The 16241-nt window shown below is 57.1% G+C and overlaps 1 protein-coding gene across 3 annotated transcripts in view; it reads right to left on the bottom strand.

The window, feature by feature from the left end:
- ZNF385C (zinc finger protein 385C) overlaps positions 1–16241 on the bottom strand; it is a 58503-nt gene that overhangs the window by 30058 nt on the left and 12204 nt on the right. For 2 of the 3 annotated variants that reach the window (XM_042027879.1, XM_042027880.1), the window contains exon 2: positions 10450–10698. The exons of the other annotated variant lie outside the window; for it this stretch is intronic. In XM_042027879.1, coding sequence (XP_041883813.1) covers positions 10450–10698 — 249 coding nt within the window. The remainder of the gene's footprint in view (positions 1–10449; positions 10699–16241) is intronic. 3 annotated transcript variants of the gene reach the window in all.

Here is a 16241-nt window from a genome sequence, read left to right as displayed (position 1 = left end):
GTGACACAAGTGGACACGGACAGCCTGGCCAGGGTGGGGTGCTCATCCCGGTCCCCCATGGTTGGGGTTTTCATGAGCCCAGGGCCTACTGCCCTCCCCATCAGCTCATCAGCAAAGACTGTGGCAGTTGGGCTCACCTTCTCTGTGCTGATTTTTGGCTTCCTCTCAGGAGGGGAGGCTCATGACTTGCTTACATTGCTGCCCTTTAAACAGGGAAATGATGAAAAACCTGCTTGTGAAAAGGGGAAACAGTCGCCTCCCCTGCCTCCCTGAATGGGAGACAAGAACGAGGAGGGAATTAAATATTTTCCTCAAGTCAAACAATTCAAGGAGTTGGGGAGAAACCACTGGGCTATAAGCAGAGTGAAAATGAAGACATTAAACCAAGTCCCTTCCTGTGTGCCACAGCCAGACCAGGCACTTTTGGGGTAAGTTACAGAATTTGGTGCACTGAAAAGCACTAAAGCCATCAGGGCCCCTCTGGGCACTGCTGCTGGGCCAGGGCACACCATGGGTCCTTCTCCCAAATTTCACCCTGGCTCAGCTGGCACCAGGGCAGCCCTGGCAGAGCCCCGGGCAGGGTGTTGCTGTCAGGGTTGTTAACAGCAGCAGTAAGTTTAGCTGGGGCACTCGCTAATCTGGGATTGACAGCTGGCCCCGCGTGCCTGGCCCGGCCTCCTGCAGGCTATTTAAACCCGATATTAATTTGTTTAATGTCATCAGTGGTTTGGCGTTACTGCAAGGAGCGTCGAGCAGAGGGAGCTGGAAACGTAAAGACTGCAAGGAGCAGGGGGCTGACAACCATACGATGGCTGTTCTCCTTTCCCCTGGGATAACCACAAGCCATGAGCAAGTCTGGCATCTCCTGACCTCCAGCCCCTCTGGCATGGACTGGCTGGACCAACATACACTCCTGACCCCTGCTCCATCCTCCATTCACCCTTGCCCCCAGCCCTGACCAGCCCCTCCAGTCCTACCCAGCAATTCCCTCAATAAATCCTCTCCCAGCTGCGGCTCATGCTGCATTTATCCCAGCCAGGCGAGCAGGTCCTGGCTGGCATTGCCGTGGCTGAAAGAGCTCGAGCTGGAGTGACACGGAGGGGTGGGAGGGAGGAACGGCGGTGTTGGATGCTGCGCTTTGTGGCCGAGCCTTTGAGGCCAGCTGGAGCAGAGGCTAATTGCAGGTGCTGATTACAGCCCCTGCCATCAACGCCTCCGGCCCTCCCTGCCCTGCCCAGCCCAGCGGATCACTGGAATTTCCCAGCTCCAAAGTGTGGGTCTGTCCTGTGCATAACTTGCTATATTTGTCCGTGTACCCCAGTGCTGGCATAGAGCAGCAGCACAAACCCTCCCACGGGGTCCGGACCCCCCATCCCCCTCCCAGTGGTGCCTCTAGCTGCCCCACATCCTAGGGAGCAAAGCCCGTGGCTGCTGCTCCCTGCACCCTCCGCTGCGGGATGAAGCTGCTGAAGCATCTACCCCAGGGTGGCTGAGAAGGGTGCCCAGGGGCCATGGCAATCAGTTCCACCATCCTGTGGGAGGCACTAAAAAAAACCCCAGAGTCAACATGGGGCAGATACCACAGCCCCTCGTGGTCACCACTTTCCAACACAGGTTGATATCCACGTGTGGGACACTGATGGCTGAGCATCCCAAGAGCGTGGGGACAGAACCAGAGGGCTCTTTGTGGAATGGCCCCAGGCCCCAGCCCTCAGCCTGCAGCTCATCACACACATCCTGGGAGAGGCAAATCCCAAACACGCATTAAGAGGGAGAGCGTTTGCCAGCAGCCACTGTAGAGCCGGGCTTGCTTGGGCAGGTCTGCTCAAATCCTGCCTGTGGCTTCAAGGGAGAGGGAGGGCAGGGAGAAGGGGAGGGTGCTCGGGCTCAGTTGAGGCACCAATGTCACCAATTCACTGGGCTCTTTGAGAGGACAGACTCCAGGACAGAGTGATTACTCCAAACCCTACTGAGGGCAGGGTTAAACTCTTCACTGGCTGAGGGGCATCCAGGACTGGCTCTTCCCAGCCTCAGACTCCAGAAGCAGCCTGACAAATATTGACCAGAACTGGGCAATGAACACATCAATAAAGGAGAAGGGAGACAGGGATAAAAGCCCAGCAGGAAGTGCTCCCCTGCCCAAGTCTGCTGAACCTTCCAGAGCTTTTCTGGCTGACTTTGTTCACCAAGGATTTAGGGTATAATTTGGGGGTGAAAGATGCCAGATAGGATCAAGACTGATAGACCTGGAGGATGTGTATCGGTTTTCTTCTGCTCTGTAATTCGAGCCCCATCAGAAGCAGAAGGCTCCGGCTGAAGCAGCCGCCGGCGGTTCATCCCTGCCGGGCCAGGAAGGCAGGCGCTGACCTTTCCTGCTCCTGAGTTTGCTCAGGATTAAGGTAACATATTTTAAGGGCTGAATCCTCCTCCCCCGGGGGGGTTCCCACACAAAGAGAATAGGGTTTGTAGCTCACAGTCCCCCTGTGACCCCCCTGATAAACAGAGATTCACCAAACTGCTGAGTTCACACTGCCCACCCAGATCCATTTTTTAAAATTAATCTCCATTTTTACAATTAATCCTTCCTGCAGATTTCTGCTTTTATGCATCTAAAAAGAGCAAACCTGGGAGCCATATGTCAGTGGAGGGCTCTGGCGACCCTAGGGGACACAGAACCCCAGCTCTGACCCCCAAGGATGAGCCAACGTGAGCAGGGCTTTGGGAGCTGAGCCTGTGCCTCCCACCTTCATCATCTTTCCCAGGGAGATGGCTAATTACAGAGGCATCCAGGACAGGTCTGCGAATAGGGTGGAGAAACTGGATGATGTAAAAATATTTAGTTATCTAGAAAAGGGGTGGAAATTACACCTGGAAATAGTTTCAGAGAGAGTGTAATATTTTCCATCTAAATGAGGAGGGCCCTCCTGGGAAGAGACAGGGCAGAGGGTTCCACCTTGCCAACACACTTTGGTTCCCCCTAGCCCTGTGCAGATTTCCTGGGGGGCCACAGGGCCCATATGGAGTCAGCTGGCGTTTGGCACAGAAACCAGTTACCCAAAATCTTCTGGATGCTTAATTAGCCAGGGGTGATGCTGGTTCTTGTCTCACCCATCAGGTTCCTGCTTAGCTTTGGCTCCTTGGGAGCTGCTGAGGCCGGGGAGATCATTTGGGCACATGCTCTGATGCCACAGCACTGAGCACACCGAGACACTCCAGCTGGCACAGCACAGGCCAGATAAATGAAACTATTCCTCATAAGTCTGTGGCTGTAGAAAATACCAAAGGTGAGCTGGAGCAGTGTTGTGGGCAAGTTTCCAAATGCAGCAAGAACTCAGGGGCATGACAAAGGAAGGGAACTGAATTTGAGGTGAGCAGGCAGAGGCAGCCCTGCTCCAACTGCTCCGGCAACTCCAACAGCCCTGGCAACTCCAACAGCTCTGACAGCCCAGATCTGCCTCACATGCTCCACAAGCAGAGAGCTGGGGGCAGCCCGGGGAGGCTGCAGGGAAGGGCCACGGTCCTTGTGCTGGAAGGACACACAGCTATGCACACCAGTCCCTCACGGCCAGCTCATCCAGAGCTCTGCACCGCTCTGCTTTCGGCATCACCGGCTTTCCCAACAGCACCAGGACCAGAGAGCAGGCCCCTGCATCCCTGCTCCCAATCCCAGCCTATGGACATGGCTCCAAAGGCCAGAATCCCACTTCCTCCCTGTGCACACCCGCGCTGACACCACGGGGTTATGGAAAGGAGAGCTCACTCTGAGAGAGAGGCAGAAGCACGACGAGGGGAGATCATCTCTTCAGAGAAAATTTTATATTGCTTACGACTTACTGTCTGGGAACATAAAACAGTTTAAGCAGCCGACCCTAAATCACAGTGACAGCTCTACCCTACCCACAACCCCCGGCTTGCCCTCCCCCAGCTCCCCCCGACCTGCCTCCCCTCCCCGTTCGCCTGGCTCCAAACGCTCGCTCCTCCCGCGTCCCCGGGCGAGCAGCACACGCGTGTGCACACACACGCACACGCAGAGACACAGCGGGCACGGAGAGAGGCCCGAGGCTGGAGGCGGGGGGGGATCAGCGGCGTTTCCATCGCTGAGACCCGGACAAGTCACTTCCCCGCGGCTGTCACCCCTCCCCGGTCCCCCCCGTTCAGTCCCGGTGCTCTTTGGGACGGCGCCCGGGCACGGGGCGGCCGCGCAGCCCTCGCACGCACAGCCCGGCACGACCTGTTCCATCCAGCGCCTCTAATCCCCTGTGACAGCCGGGGCGGGAGCGGGAAGCTAGGGGATGCAGCTGGGTGCTGTGGGATGCGGTGGGATGCTCGCCTCTCCCATGTCAGAGCAGGACAGTGGCTGCCTCCGTCCCTGAGAACAGCAGAGCCCCCCGGGCATCGCCCATGTCCTCACCCCTCCCTGGGGGTGTTTAAGACACAGCAGCCCCCAAGTGCTCGGGGTGCAAAGCCAAGCCCCCGCAACAGGATGCGTTTGGATGCGGTGTCTGGAGCTGCCACAAGAGCCAGAAGCCTGACCCTAGAGCATCCCCAGCACTGGGCTCCCTTCCTAGAGCAACATCACCCCCATTCCGGGGACCTCACCCCCTGCTCAGAGCTGCTGGTCGAGCCCTGGAAAAGGCCCCTTCAGGCTCAGAGCTCTCTCGGGACGGGGATCAGCGGGTGCCGACGAGTTGGGACATGCTCACAGTTTAGCTGCTGCTTTGACCATTTTTTCCCCACTTAAAATAAATCCCAGGCTTTCCTCTTCCAAATCTGCTGAGCTGATGCTACATGGGAAATTGTGAAATATTCCATGGCTACATGTTCCTCCTTGTTCTTAATCCACTTCTAATTAATGTCACGTGTGTCACAGCCCTGAGCTGAGTGGCCGTGAAACACTATTGAGGCAACTTGACAGCAAACCGACTGGAAGAAAGTGACAGCAAAATCCACGATTAAAGAGAAATGGCTCACAACTGCAGGGCTTAAAAATAACACGAGGCAATTTCCTCCTGATTTTGGGGAAAATCGCCACTGCCAGCAGCACAGCACAGCCTCTGCCAGCACCACATCCAGCGGCACCCGGACACCCCCATGGCCCGGGCAGCCCCCACCAGGCCACACAAAGACGATACTTGATATATATAATCTTACCTTGATATATTTTGGCTTGGTCTCTGTATTTCTTAAAGCAAAGCCCTTCCATGGATGCAGCTGAAGCATCCACCTGGGCGCCTCAAGCCCCTGTCGTGGGGACCTCCCACCTCCTTCATGCCCCAGTAGAACAAGCAAAGCCCTGCAGCTTCTCCGTGTCATTTTACGGCCAAGAGTTTAAATTTTAAGGCTCTTTTTAGAATAAGTGCATCAGGGAAAAATATCCCCGAAGCTCTGACCAGAACTGGGGTGCAGAGCTGGAGGTCAGGGTCCTGGTGGGGAAGGCTCCACACCACAAAAACCTTCCAGCCAAAGCTGACCACTAATCAATTCATTTTCTATTTGAAGTTACTGACTCAATTAAATCAGAGATTAATTATGCTACAGTTATTAATCCACAGAAAGCTGAATAGCTGGGCTTTTTGGAGGGACAGCAAGATAATGGGGTATTTTCTGAGGATTTAGAAAGGGAGCAGTTTCCTCCGGATTCATGGACCAGCACGAAGTCGATGTGCGGGGTCTGGGCTCCTGCGCTGCCTCTCACATGGAGCCCACAGGTCCTTTCCCCCCACAGAAATTGGCTTTTTTGGTAGAACAAGAGCATTTAGTGAAACAGGGCTTCTCTGCCAGTCCCCAGTGACAGGGGTAAATCCTTCCCTTCTCAGCCTTCTGAGCTCTGCCCCCAGGAGCCCCAAGGGACATCCCTGCACCCCATCCCTACACCCCAATGGGAAGGGAGAAGCCTGAGAATGAGCAGAGGGAAGGAAAATGTACAATTACCCAACTGAGCTTCTTCAAATTATTCCTGATCCCAGCCAGTATCTTTAAGACATGAAAAAAACATTATATTTCTCCCACTGAGATTCCAGGTTATTCAAATCTGATCTGAAAAGCTATTTTTGCTCATCTTTGCTCACAGCTGAAGGGAGCAGCCGAGGCCAACAGAGCAGGAGGACTCCGTATGTTTGTCCTCCATAAATTCACAGAAGCTTAAAATCTGAACCCTGGTGCCGCTTGGGCACAAGGTATTGATCAGCACCCAGTCTCAGCCAAATGCTAAACCCCCTTTAACACTTAGGCTGGGCATGGATCTGCTGTTGGGGAGTTTGGGAGAGCCCGATGTGCTGCCAATGTACTCAGTGATGGACGCCGTGAAGTGGCTCCCATGCCAGCCAGATCCTGGCCTGTCCTTGCCAAATTTCTCCAAAAGGTCCCAATAGCAGGAGAGCAGCAAAACACTGCAGGAGTTAAGGAGGAAACAAGAAAGAACAACTTTTCTTCTGGCATTGCTGGAGCTGGACCTGGCAGGCACCAAGGCTGAGCACAGCCGGGAGCTCCATCAAGGGCAGATGTGAGAACATCCCAGCCCCAACCTAGCAGTGAAATAATTGCTGCACCCTGATTAGTCCCAATTAAACCCTAATCCTACATGTTTGCAGATTCTTTCAATCAATACATTGGGATCATTGCAGACAAAGCCCCTCTGAACATCCCTGAAACGGATTGGCACCCGTTTGCTGGGTAATGAACAGCTGGAAGGCTGCGACAGCAGAGAGCAGTGGGGGAAGGAGGAGAAATGCAGCTGAGCAATGAGATGCCGGAGCACACAGAGCAGGGTCATGGAAAAGGAACGTGGCCCAGGACCACAGAGCACGATCACGGAGCAGCATCATGGAGTGGGATCACACACCCGCTAGATTGCCCATGGTCAGGTGCACCAGTTCCCCTCCCTCTGCTGCTCTCCACCCCAGGGCACGGCTTTCCAGCTGCTGCTCTGGGTGGTTTTCAGGAGTTGCCTCCCAGCAGGGCTGTCCCAGCCCAGCAGAGAGCACAGCCATGGACTCCTTGGTCAGTGCAACAGGCAACAACCCAGCCTCAGGCACCATGACCCCAGCTCTGCAGGAGCTGTTCAAAGGGAGTGGGTTCCCTGCCAGCCATCAAAATCAGGGAGTTCATCTGGCACCCCCCGTGAAACCCAAGATAATCCCACCAGCAGCCGCCAGCCCCCCCTGACTCTCAGAGCAGCCCAGGCTCCCCCAGGGTCCCCACGTCCCCTCCCGGGGGCCCCAGTCTCTGCTGCAGACCCAGTGATGCTGAAGCTGTCACAGCGATTTCTCTGCTCATCTCAAACCTTTCTGCTCCAAACACGCATGGACAGACATTCCAGCAGATAATTGGGAAAACCAGGACCTTTCCCTTTGCAAGGAACTGTTGTTCCAGGGCTGTGTTGCTGAGGGGGGGGAACAGCACCAGGCAGCCCCAGTGTGAGGCGGGGTGACAGCATTGGGCAGCCAGGGAGAGGGTCAGGGTACGTTGTGCCATGGGATATTGGAGAGGAGGAAGAGATTGTGACATGAATCAGCCCCAGGGCACAGCTGCCTCCAGGTGTTTTGGCCCTGCCTTGGCATTTAGTTTGGGGGAGCAGCTCAGCAGCCTCCAAAGCCAAGAAAATTGGTTTGAGTTGGGCTCGGGGCTTGTGTGAACCCTCCTGGCACAGGAGATGCCTGAACAGTGTGTCCTTCCCACGGACCCTGGCCAAAGGCATATGAGCTGCTGTCAGCTCAGATTTGCCTGGGAAACCAGAGCCTCATGCTCCAAAGGAGAGTGCTTCCCACTGCCTTTCAGGGAGATGTGAGCTGGCATAGCCCAGAGACAATGCTCTGGTAGCAGCGAGCGTGAGCTGTTCTTTGCATCCCATGACTTTTTTGAGACACTGGTGGAAAGCCCTTTTGGGGAGAGCACTGGATCAGGGTGTAAGTTCCTGAAATGTTTCAGCTCAGCCTTTCCTGCAATGGGAGCCCCAGACATCACCCAGGACGAGGGGAAGCAGCAGCCCCCTGTCCATGCCCCTGCAGCCACCAGTTCCCATTTTGGGGTGGCTCAGCTCTTCCTGCTCACTCAGCACTAGACAGTGGTTCGGTTCCCGAGGACTCTCAGAGCAAACTGAGATCACTTGGGCTCCCTGGGAAATCACAGGCAGTAATTAAATCACTCGTGACCCAGTTGGATTAGAACTGGCATCTGCAACACGAAAACGTCTTTCATCTGTGGGCACCCTGTATCTAATCACCACCTTCACCGTGATTCCATACAGGACAACAAGGACCTGGGATCTGTCTTGCAAAATGAAACGTCTAATAAGCAATAATTTGTTTTTAAGTTGGGGGCTTTCTGGTACAGAGCTAATGAATTGTAATGACACTGATTAGCATGTTTGCCAGTGACGCTCCTCTGCAGCTTTGCTCCGCAAGACGCCAGCGATCACAGCCTGTGCGGGAAGAACAGATCCGAGGAGCCAGAGGGGAGTGGGGAGATTGAGTGGTGGCTGGGAAGCTGCCTTTGATGTAGCTGTAGATGTCAGCGTGAGACAGAGATTCCAGCCCAGAGGAACATCCCATCTTTGTCTAACTCAATTACTTCATTTAATCCACTGTCTTTAACCTCCCAAGGCTCCCCCAGTGCTGACACGCCACTGGAGACCCGTGTTAGCCATTCCTGTCTGTGGGCTGTGCCAAGCTGAGCCCAGCACCGGAGCAGGCAGCTGCCCAGGAAGGGGTTACTGCTCCCAGGACCGCAGGCAGATGCATTTTCTCAGTACCCGAAGGTGCAGGTCTGGCTGGTGAAGGGCTTCTAGAGGAGTGTGATGAGGCAGGGCAGGGCTTCCCCAGCACCCCATCACCCTGCCAGCCCTGCCTGTGCCCTCCTGCCCATGCGCTGCAGCCCAGCCAGGAGCTTGTCCTGCACTTGTCCTCACCTCACTGGGGCAAGGCAGACAGGGCTAGTCCCCTTTGTGTTTTGGGGGCACACATGTGGCACCAAGTACCCCCGGTACTGGTACAGAGAGGGCACAGGAGTCACATCAGTCAGTTCCCAGCCGCCCAGGGTCACGCCTCAGGAGGCTGGGAAAGGCTCACAGAGACAACGCTGGAAGTGACATTTTTAACCAAAAGTGCAGGGAGAGGTCAGCTCCGGCGGGAACAGGAGGGACGGGGAGGAGCGGGGAGCAGCTGCCGCCTGCAATTTCCCCACATAAGCAGATCAGAGCCCTGCGCACACGGGAGCGACTGCGCCGTGCCCGGCAGAGGGGAGCATGTGGGGCCGACACGGCGGGGCCCCAGGGGTGCGTGGGCTGCACACCCCGGCACTGGCACAGGTCAGGGACAGTGCAGAAGCACAAAGAGCAGACTGGCATGCTCCAAGATTCTTCGGCTCAGTAGGAAATACATCCCTGGACAGCCTCCCATCAGACCCCAACCAGATCGAGGGGAGAAGCTGGAAGCTGCAGGCTGGAATTTATGAGCCCGTTCCCCATTAAAATAGCCGGCAATATTTCCATCTGTCAGTAATGCTGATGAAGAGTCCTGCTCCTTTGCATACCCCAGGCCTTATCCAAACAAAACCAGCACCAGTCAGGGCAGGATTTGGCACACAGATGACTATTGCCATGCTAGGAATTTATGGCTCCAGCCTGCCCAGTCTCTAGTAAGAGCAGGAACAGGGAACTGTATAATCTTTAAGGTCCCTTCCATCTCAAGGCATTCTGTGATTCTACGAAATTCTCTTGGTTTGCTGCTAATCACAAACCCTCACAGCCAAAGGCTCAGGCAGAGCAGGTCAGCCATGCTGACAGGGTGACATTTCTGGGCACATTTCCCTGCTTTTGTGCATAAAATCTGCAGCAGCCAGCTGGGCACGGCCAGGTGAATGCTGGCAGATGGCACAGAGGGCAAGTGAGTCCTTGCCCTTGCACAAGTTCCCGCCCAGCAGCACAGCACCCGCATGTGCCAGCACTCCTGCCGTGTACCACAGCCAACAGGTGAGGGGCCTCAGCACCAACATCTAAGCAGCATTTTGAATAAAACTCACCACAGATACAGGAAATGTGCACAGCAGGAGCCTGGAGGGACATGGTCAGGTTGGCACCTGGAAAGCAGCATCCAGTAGCCCAACAACTGACAGCTACTCCAGCCTTGGACGCTCATGTCCTTGCTGCACAAACCAACTACAGAACTCAAGAAGACACCCACAGAGACAGAGCACCAGCAACCACGCTTGCACATGGACAGACCCACGTGTGTCTGTCTCTTTGCCACTGCAGCATGGACTCTTTGGGCCCCAAAATCTCCGGAGGACTGGCAGTGACAGCTGGGGGAAGCCCTGCAGTTCAGGTAGACCAGCAAGTGACAGATGCCAAAGACAAAATACAGCATTTCTGCACTTTCCACGAGCCCAACGGAGCAGCTGTGCCAGAGCAAGGGCAGCCTTTGGGCAACCTTGACCTGCTGGGTGGGCTCCTACCTTGGGCTGCTGGCATCTTCCCCTTGTTTAGCTGCTTGAGGCGCTTCTGGTGGGACTTGCCGTTGTAGTGGATCTGCGCCTGTGCAGCCGAGTTGAGTTGGATATTGCAGACCTCGCAAAGCGTGAACGACTGGTGCTTCTTCTCCCGCTTCATGCGCTGCTCAGGCTGGCTGGGGGGGCAGCTGGCCTCCTCCACCAGCTGCACTGCACTCTCGGGGCTGTGGGATGGGCTCAGGGGTCGCTTCATGCCTGCAGGAGGAAGGACAGACCCACTGTGAGGACAGAGGGACAGGAACAGGTGCCGGGTGAGGCAGGAGAGCCCAACACAGGTCCCACGCCTGTGGTGTGTCTGAATCTGGGAGGGATCCCTGAGCAAGTGCAACAGCGTTTGGGCAAGATGACATGAGCAGCAGCATTCCCAGGAGGTTAGTGCTGGAGTAGAGAATAACCCACTTCTTCCAAGTTTCCAGCTCCAGACGACACTCCTCGTGTCAGGTCAAGTCTCTGTTCACTCGTGGGCAGCACTGTGGGTTGGCCCGAGGCAGAGTTAGGATGGAACCAACTCTCCGCAGGCAAGAGATTCAGCTGGCAGGACTTGTGTGCGGTGCGGGTGTCCCACAGCCCGCCCCCACCACGGCAGGAGAACGACCGGCACTGGCACCGTTGGCAGGTGCCTGTCCTGAACATGGGGCTCTATGGGACCAACTTGCATCAGGAGCTGGAGCCCCAAACTCACACAGGGACACCACAGAGAAGAGCTGCCCATGGAGGGACTGGGGTCAACTGGGGACAGCCCTCCGGCGGCCTTTGCCTTGCAGGGACACTGTTCCTGCTGCCTGACCCTGAGCTGGGAATCGGTGGGACATCCAGAACAGCCTCGGAAGCGCGAAGGTCACCCGAGCCCTGTGATCCAGTTACCACCTTGGAGCTGGCAGCTGCGGCTTACAAATACCCGCAGGCACGCTGCACCGAGACACCCCAAGGGGCCGAGGCAGGGGCCGCGGTGTCTGTGGGTGGCCAGGCAGGACCCAAGGGTGCCCTGCAGGGATGTTCCTGGCACCCTCGGCAGGGCTGCACGGGGACTGTGCGGGACTCAGCTGCCCGCACGCTCCTCGGACAGCAGGGACCAGACCGGGGGCTTTGGCTCAGGCTCAGCCCAAACCCTGCTGTGTCGTGCCGGCGTGGCCGCTCCCCCAGCACCCAGCAGGCCACGAGGGTTCGGTCCCCGGGCCACCGGGGAGTCGGGGGGGGCTCGGGGAGCTGCAGCCCCGGCCGTGGCCCCGCGGTGGCGCCACCGCTCCGCGCCGGTCCCGCGCGTGGGTCCCGCGGTGACCGGGGACGGCGGAGACCGGGGGGTCACGGGGGGACAGCGGGGACACGGGGGGACACGGGGGGACACGGGGACACGGGGGGACACGGGGGGACACGGGGGGACAGCGGGGACAGGGGGACAACAGGGAGAGGGGACAGTGGGGAACAGGGGGCAGCGGGGACTGGGGACAGCAGGGACATAGGGCAGCGAGTTCCCCGTCGCAGGGCGGGGGTGCGCTGCCACTCACCCACCCACCGGGTGAGCACCCCTCTCCTCAGGGAGTCTCGGCCCCATCCTGCGCCTTCCTGCACCCCGGAGGTGGCCGCGAGTGTCTCCATCAGCAGTCCTGTTTAGCCAAAAGGAGCGGGAGGTTTTCCCACGAGCTGTTAACAGAGCTGGAGGCCTTTCCCAGGATAACCATTAGCAGAGCAACCGGAAAGCAGATCTGGGAGACGATCAGCACCAGGAATGTGAGACGGGGCCTCAGGGACGCAGCGGGACACGCGGCACGCTGGTGGGGACACGCCAGCCGAGGCAGGTCGCCGGGTGCCCTTGGCATCCTCCCCCTCCCCGGGTATTTTTAATGCAATTACATCCCAGGACGCAGAGCTAAAATTGGAACATTATGTGGACAAAGTATCCCCAAAGTCTCCCTCGTCTTTAAAACGGGCACTGCTGTTGCTCTGATTAGGCAGCAGCTCCTGTACCGGCTCCCGGGGCAGCGTTTGAAGGTCTGTCCTAATTGCACACACACTTGTTGTCTCATTCACTTAATTTCTTCTGCGCCTGTTCTGCTTCTCAGGTGTCAGGGCCACAAACCGGGTGGCTTGTGGCTGGGACAGGTCACAGGACAGGTCATGGCACGTGTGCAGGCTGGCGGCGCCCTGGCTGACGGCTCCTTTGGGGCAGATTTCACCTTTTCAGCAAAGCCTTGAGGAACTTTTTTTGGGGGTGAGGGGGGTGGCTGTTACCTTTCACAGGAGGGAAACTAAGGCAAGGTGAAGGTTAAGTGACACCCCCAGGGTGATTCTGGGGCTCTGAGCCAAACCCACCTTAGTACGCAGGGTCACCACATCCCAGCTCCACCATCCATCCCACCCCAGGACCAGTGAGGTCAACCTTTTGTCTCCTCCATGCAGGAGGATCACAAGCAGTTGCAAATTTTTGGGTAGTCTTCCCAAGGGTTCTCCTGGATGGGGGGTGATGAGCTGCCACGCACCCACCGCTGCCCAGATTTGACAGATCAATGACACCTCCCAGGACCCCGATGACACCCTGCCACCTGCACTTCTTGCTGCCCTTCCCCCAGAGCCAAGGGCTCTGCCAGCCCCACAGGGGATGTCCTTTTGGCTGCTGATTTTTTGAAGGAGACCCATGCTGGGACATCCTTTACTCAGCTCCTGAATGCAAAGCAAACTCCAGAAACCACAACTTCCTGCACAGGCTGCAGTCACTGGAAGTGGCTCTGTGCCCACACACTGTGCTGAAGCAGCATCCCACAGCATCCCATAGCATCCCACAGCATCCCAGAAAAGCCACTGGCTGGGCATGAGATACATCAGCGGGGCAGTGGGGTTCTGGCCAAGTTACAAATCCTGATGAGAGAGCAGGTTTGATGCAGGTCAGGTCCTTTCCCTCATTTCCTGTGTTCTGGATAACCTGGGGACAGACCCATCAAGGCCACCCTGGGCACAGGGAGTGCTGTTATCCCAGCCTGATCAGAGGTTCCCATGCACATGCAGCCTGAACATCTGTGCAGGGATGTTCTCTCAGCGTCCTACCCCAGCACAGACCCTCATGCTCCCTCCTGCCATCAGCACCAGTTTGTGTCCCATGGGACTTTTATTTGGCCTGAACTCAACAGAGCCAACACATGGGACCAGAACCTCCCCCCAGGTCAAACTGCCTTTGCCACAGAGCTGAGGGGACCTGACAGCAGCTAATTGGGAGATCTCTCCATTCAGTGACATGGGATCAGGGAAAACACCACCTGAACAGAAAGTGCATGAGTTTGGTCAGAGAGCAAGAAATCTGAAGAAAAAAAATCTTATTTGAGTTCGCTAGACTCCATTCTACTGAATCCACCTTCCTTGCCTCCAGCTGAGTACACACAACAGTAAATAAAAGCAGCAGAAGTAAAAGAAAGTGTTGGTATGAAAGTGGCCACCAACAGTTGTCACAAAATTCCCTCAAACCCCCTGAGTAAGGACCAATTTCATGGTCCTTGTTCACATCTGTAAGGACCCTCAGGAAAGCCAGAGCTGCCACAACCCCTCACCCAAGCACAGCTCAATCCCATCACCTCAGGGTCTGCACCCTTAAGCAGCTCTGTGATCCTGCCACTGCCGTGCATGTTTGCACCAGGGCCCCTGGCTGTGCCTCCCTCCAGAGCCACCAGGGAGCCCCAGACCCCCTGTGGCAGCAGCCCCACCATCCTGCCTCCTTACAGACCCCTCACCACTGGCACAGGCAATTTCCAGCCCACCCACCCATCTGGGCTCAGGATAAAGCAATGCTGAAGAGGCAGCACCTGGTGCCCCAGCCTGGCACAGGAGGCTCCTACCTGGTGCTGGTGAAGGGGACGCTGAGCCCTGCCCTTGGCACCGGCGAGCTGAGCTGGCTCCTGCCCTTGTGCCACGGCCGTCAGGGCACCACAGCCGCCCCTATGCCCGGAGAGTTCCAGACACTTGTCTCATATTTCAAGGAGCACTTCAAATGCGGTTCGATCGCCACTAAATCAGCCCTCATCAGCAGCCTCCGGACGAGAGCCGGCACGTCCGAGTTGGTGCCTGTGGCTCAGCAAGTTCCCAAAGAGCCCGGAGCGTCATGCGGGGCAGTGGGCGCCAGCTGGCAGGGGGTGGCACTGGAGGAGCCACCTTGAGCCAAGAGCAGGCAGATGCACCTGACAGCAGCTCTCAGTGACAGGGGAGCTGGGGGAATGGGGCAGCTTTCCACGCTGCCTCGAAGGTTGGGCCCAGAGAATTCCCTGTGCAACTTCATAAAGAGGCACCAGCTGCTGGTGGAGGGATGGGAAGGCCACTGGCCTCGCTGCAGTGGGCACAAGGGGCTCTGCCCTGGACATGGAGGCGGCCCAGGGGACCTGCTATTGCATCAGGAGATGCTTCAATGTCCCAGCCTGAGAGCTGAGCAGATCCAGGCAGACCGCAGGTTTTGGAGGGGCCTGGCCATGCCTGCAGCACTTTCAGCATTTCATAACACTGCATCAAACCAGCTGCCCCCCCAGCCCCGGCATATGCTCCACTCCACTAATGCCAGAGCGAGGCACATTTTAGGATCAGTCCGTAAACCATCCGTTGTCAGAGCAAGGATTAGTGTGAGCCGTCTCTCCCCAAGGGCTCTGGACCGCAGGCTGGCTCCTGGCACGGGCACCACGGCACACAGGGGGCTCAGACCATGCGCAACCCTCAGCTCTGGATCCCCCAAATGCCCGGCTCTTACCCTCAGATGCTCTCAGGGTTCCCCTCAGCCCCATTCCCACATGCTGAAGGGCAGTGGGACATCTTGCAGCCTCCCGGGAGGGCAGGGAGCATCACACAGAGCACGGTGCCTCTGCGCCTGTCCTCTCCTTTGCACACCAAGATCATTAACACCGCAGGGCTGCGCGTCCCCTGAATCAGCAGATCCCAGCCCTGCTCCCGGGCAGTGAGGACAGCTGAAACCCAGCTGAAGGAGACGCCATGGAGGGAACAATGCTGCTCCTCTGCAGCGGGGCAGGGAATGTGCCCATCCACTCTAGGAAGCAAAACCTAGGCAGTGCCACCTGCTCTCAAACCAGCAGCGAAAACAGCAAAGCAAAGAGGCGGGGAGTGTGAGATTCCGTCCCAGGGTTCGGCTGTAGGTGTGAGCACAGCGCAGGGAGCAGTGGGAGAGGAAGGACTGAGGCTCCGTGATTCATCGCTCCGACTGGCCGTGGGCCCCCAGCCACTTCGCTGGCCAAGGAGAACCTGACAGGATCACAGCATCCTTCAGGATTCTTGTGGTCAGCACCACAAGATTAGGGCAGAGCCACGTCTCACAGAGCCACTGTGTTCTCTTGGGAAATAAAATTCAGAGAACCAGGTGATGCACAGGGAGGGTCTGAGCCCTGGCTGCACCTCGTGCTCCCCTCGCTGTTCGCTGAAGCTGCCACAGGGAAGTTCCCAGAGAAGATGATTTTCCACAAGTGCAGGATCCAGAATGAGATCCAGGCCAGCTCCTGAGGACCTGCCACCCCCACTGCAGGCACCAACAGCTGGGTCAGCAGCGGTGCCACTGGAGGCACAACGCCACAAGCATCGGCAGAGCACCCTGGTGGTGCTGGCAGTGCTGGTCCCACTCCCCACCCACGTGTTCCCCTTGGCAAAGGTGAGGACACCCACCACGAGCACTTACAGTGATGAGTAGGGTTCCAGCAGGTCCCACACCAGAGCTGGGCATTGTCTTCCCTCCCAGCTCCCCTCACTCCCACGTCTGGGTCAGG

The sequence above is a fragment of the Corvus kubaryi genome, unplaced genomic scaffold, assembly GCF_017639235.1.
Source record: "Corvus kubaryi isolate FWS band 111438036 unplaced genomic scaffold, C.kubaryi_AGA036_p1.0 37301, whole genome shotgun sequence".
NCBI classification, from domain to species: domain Eukaryota; kingdom Metazoa; phylum Chordata; class Aves; order Passeriformes; family Corvidae; genus Corvus; species Corvus kubaryi.
This window is presented reverse-complemented; position numbering and strand designations above follow the sequence as displayed.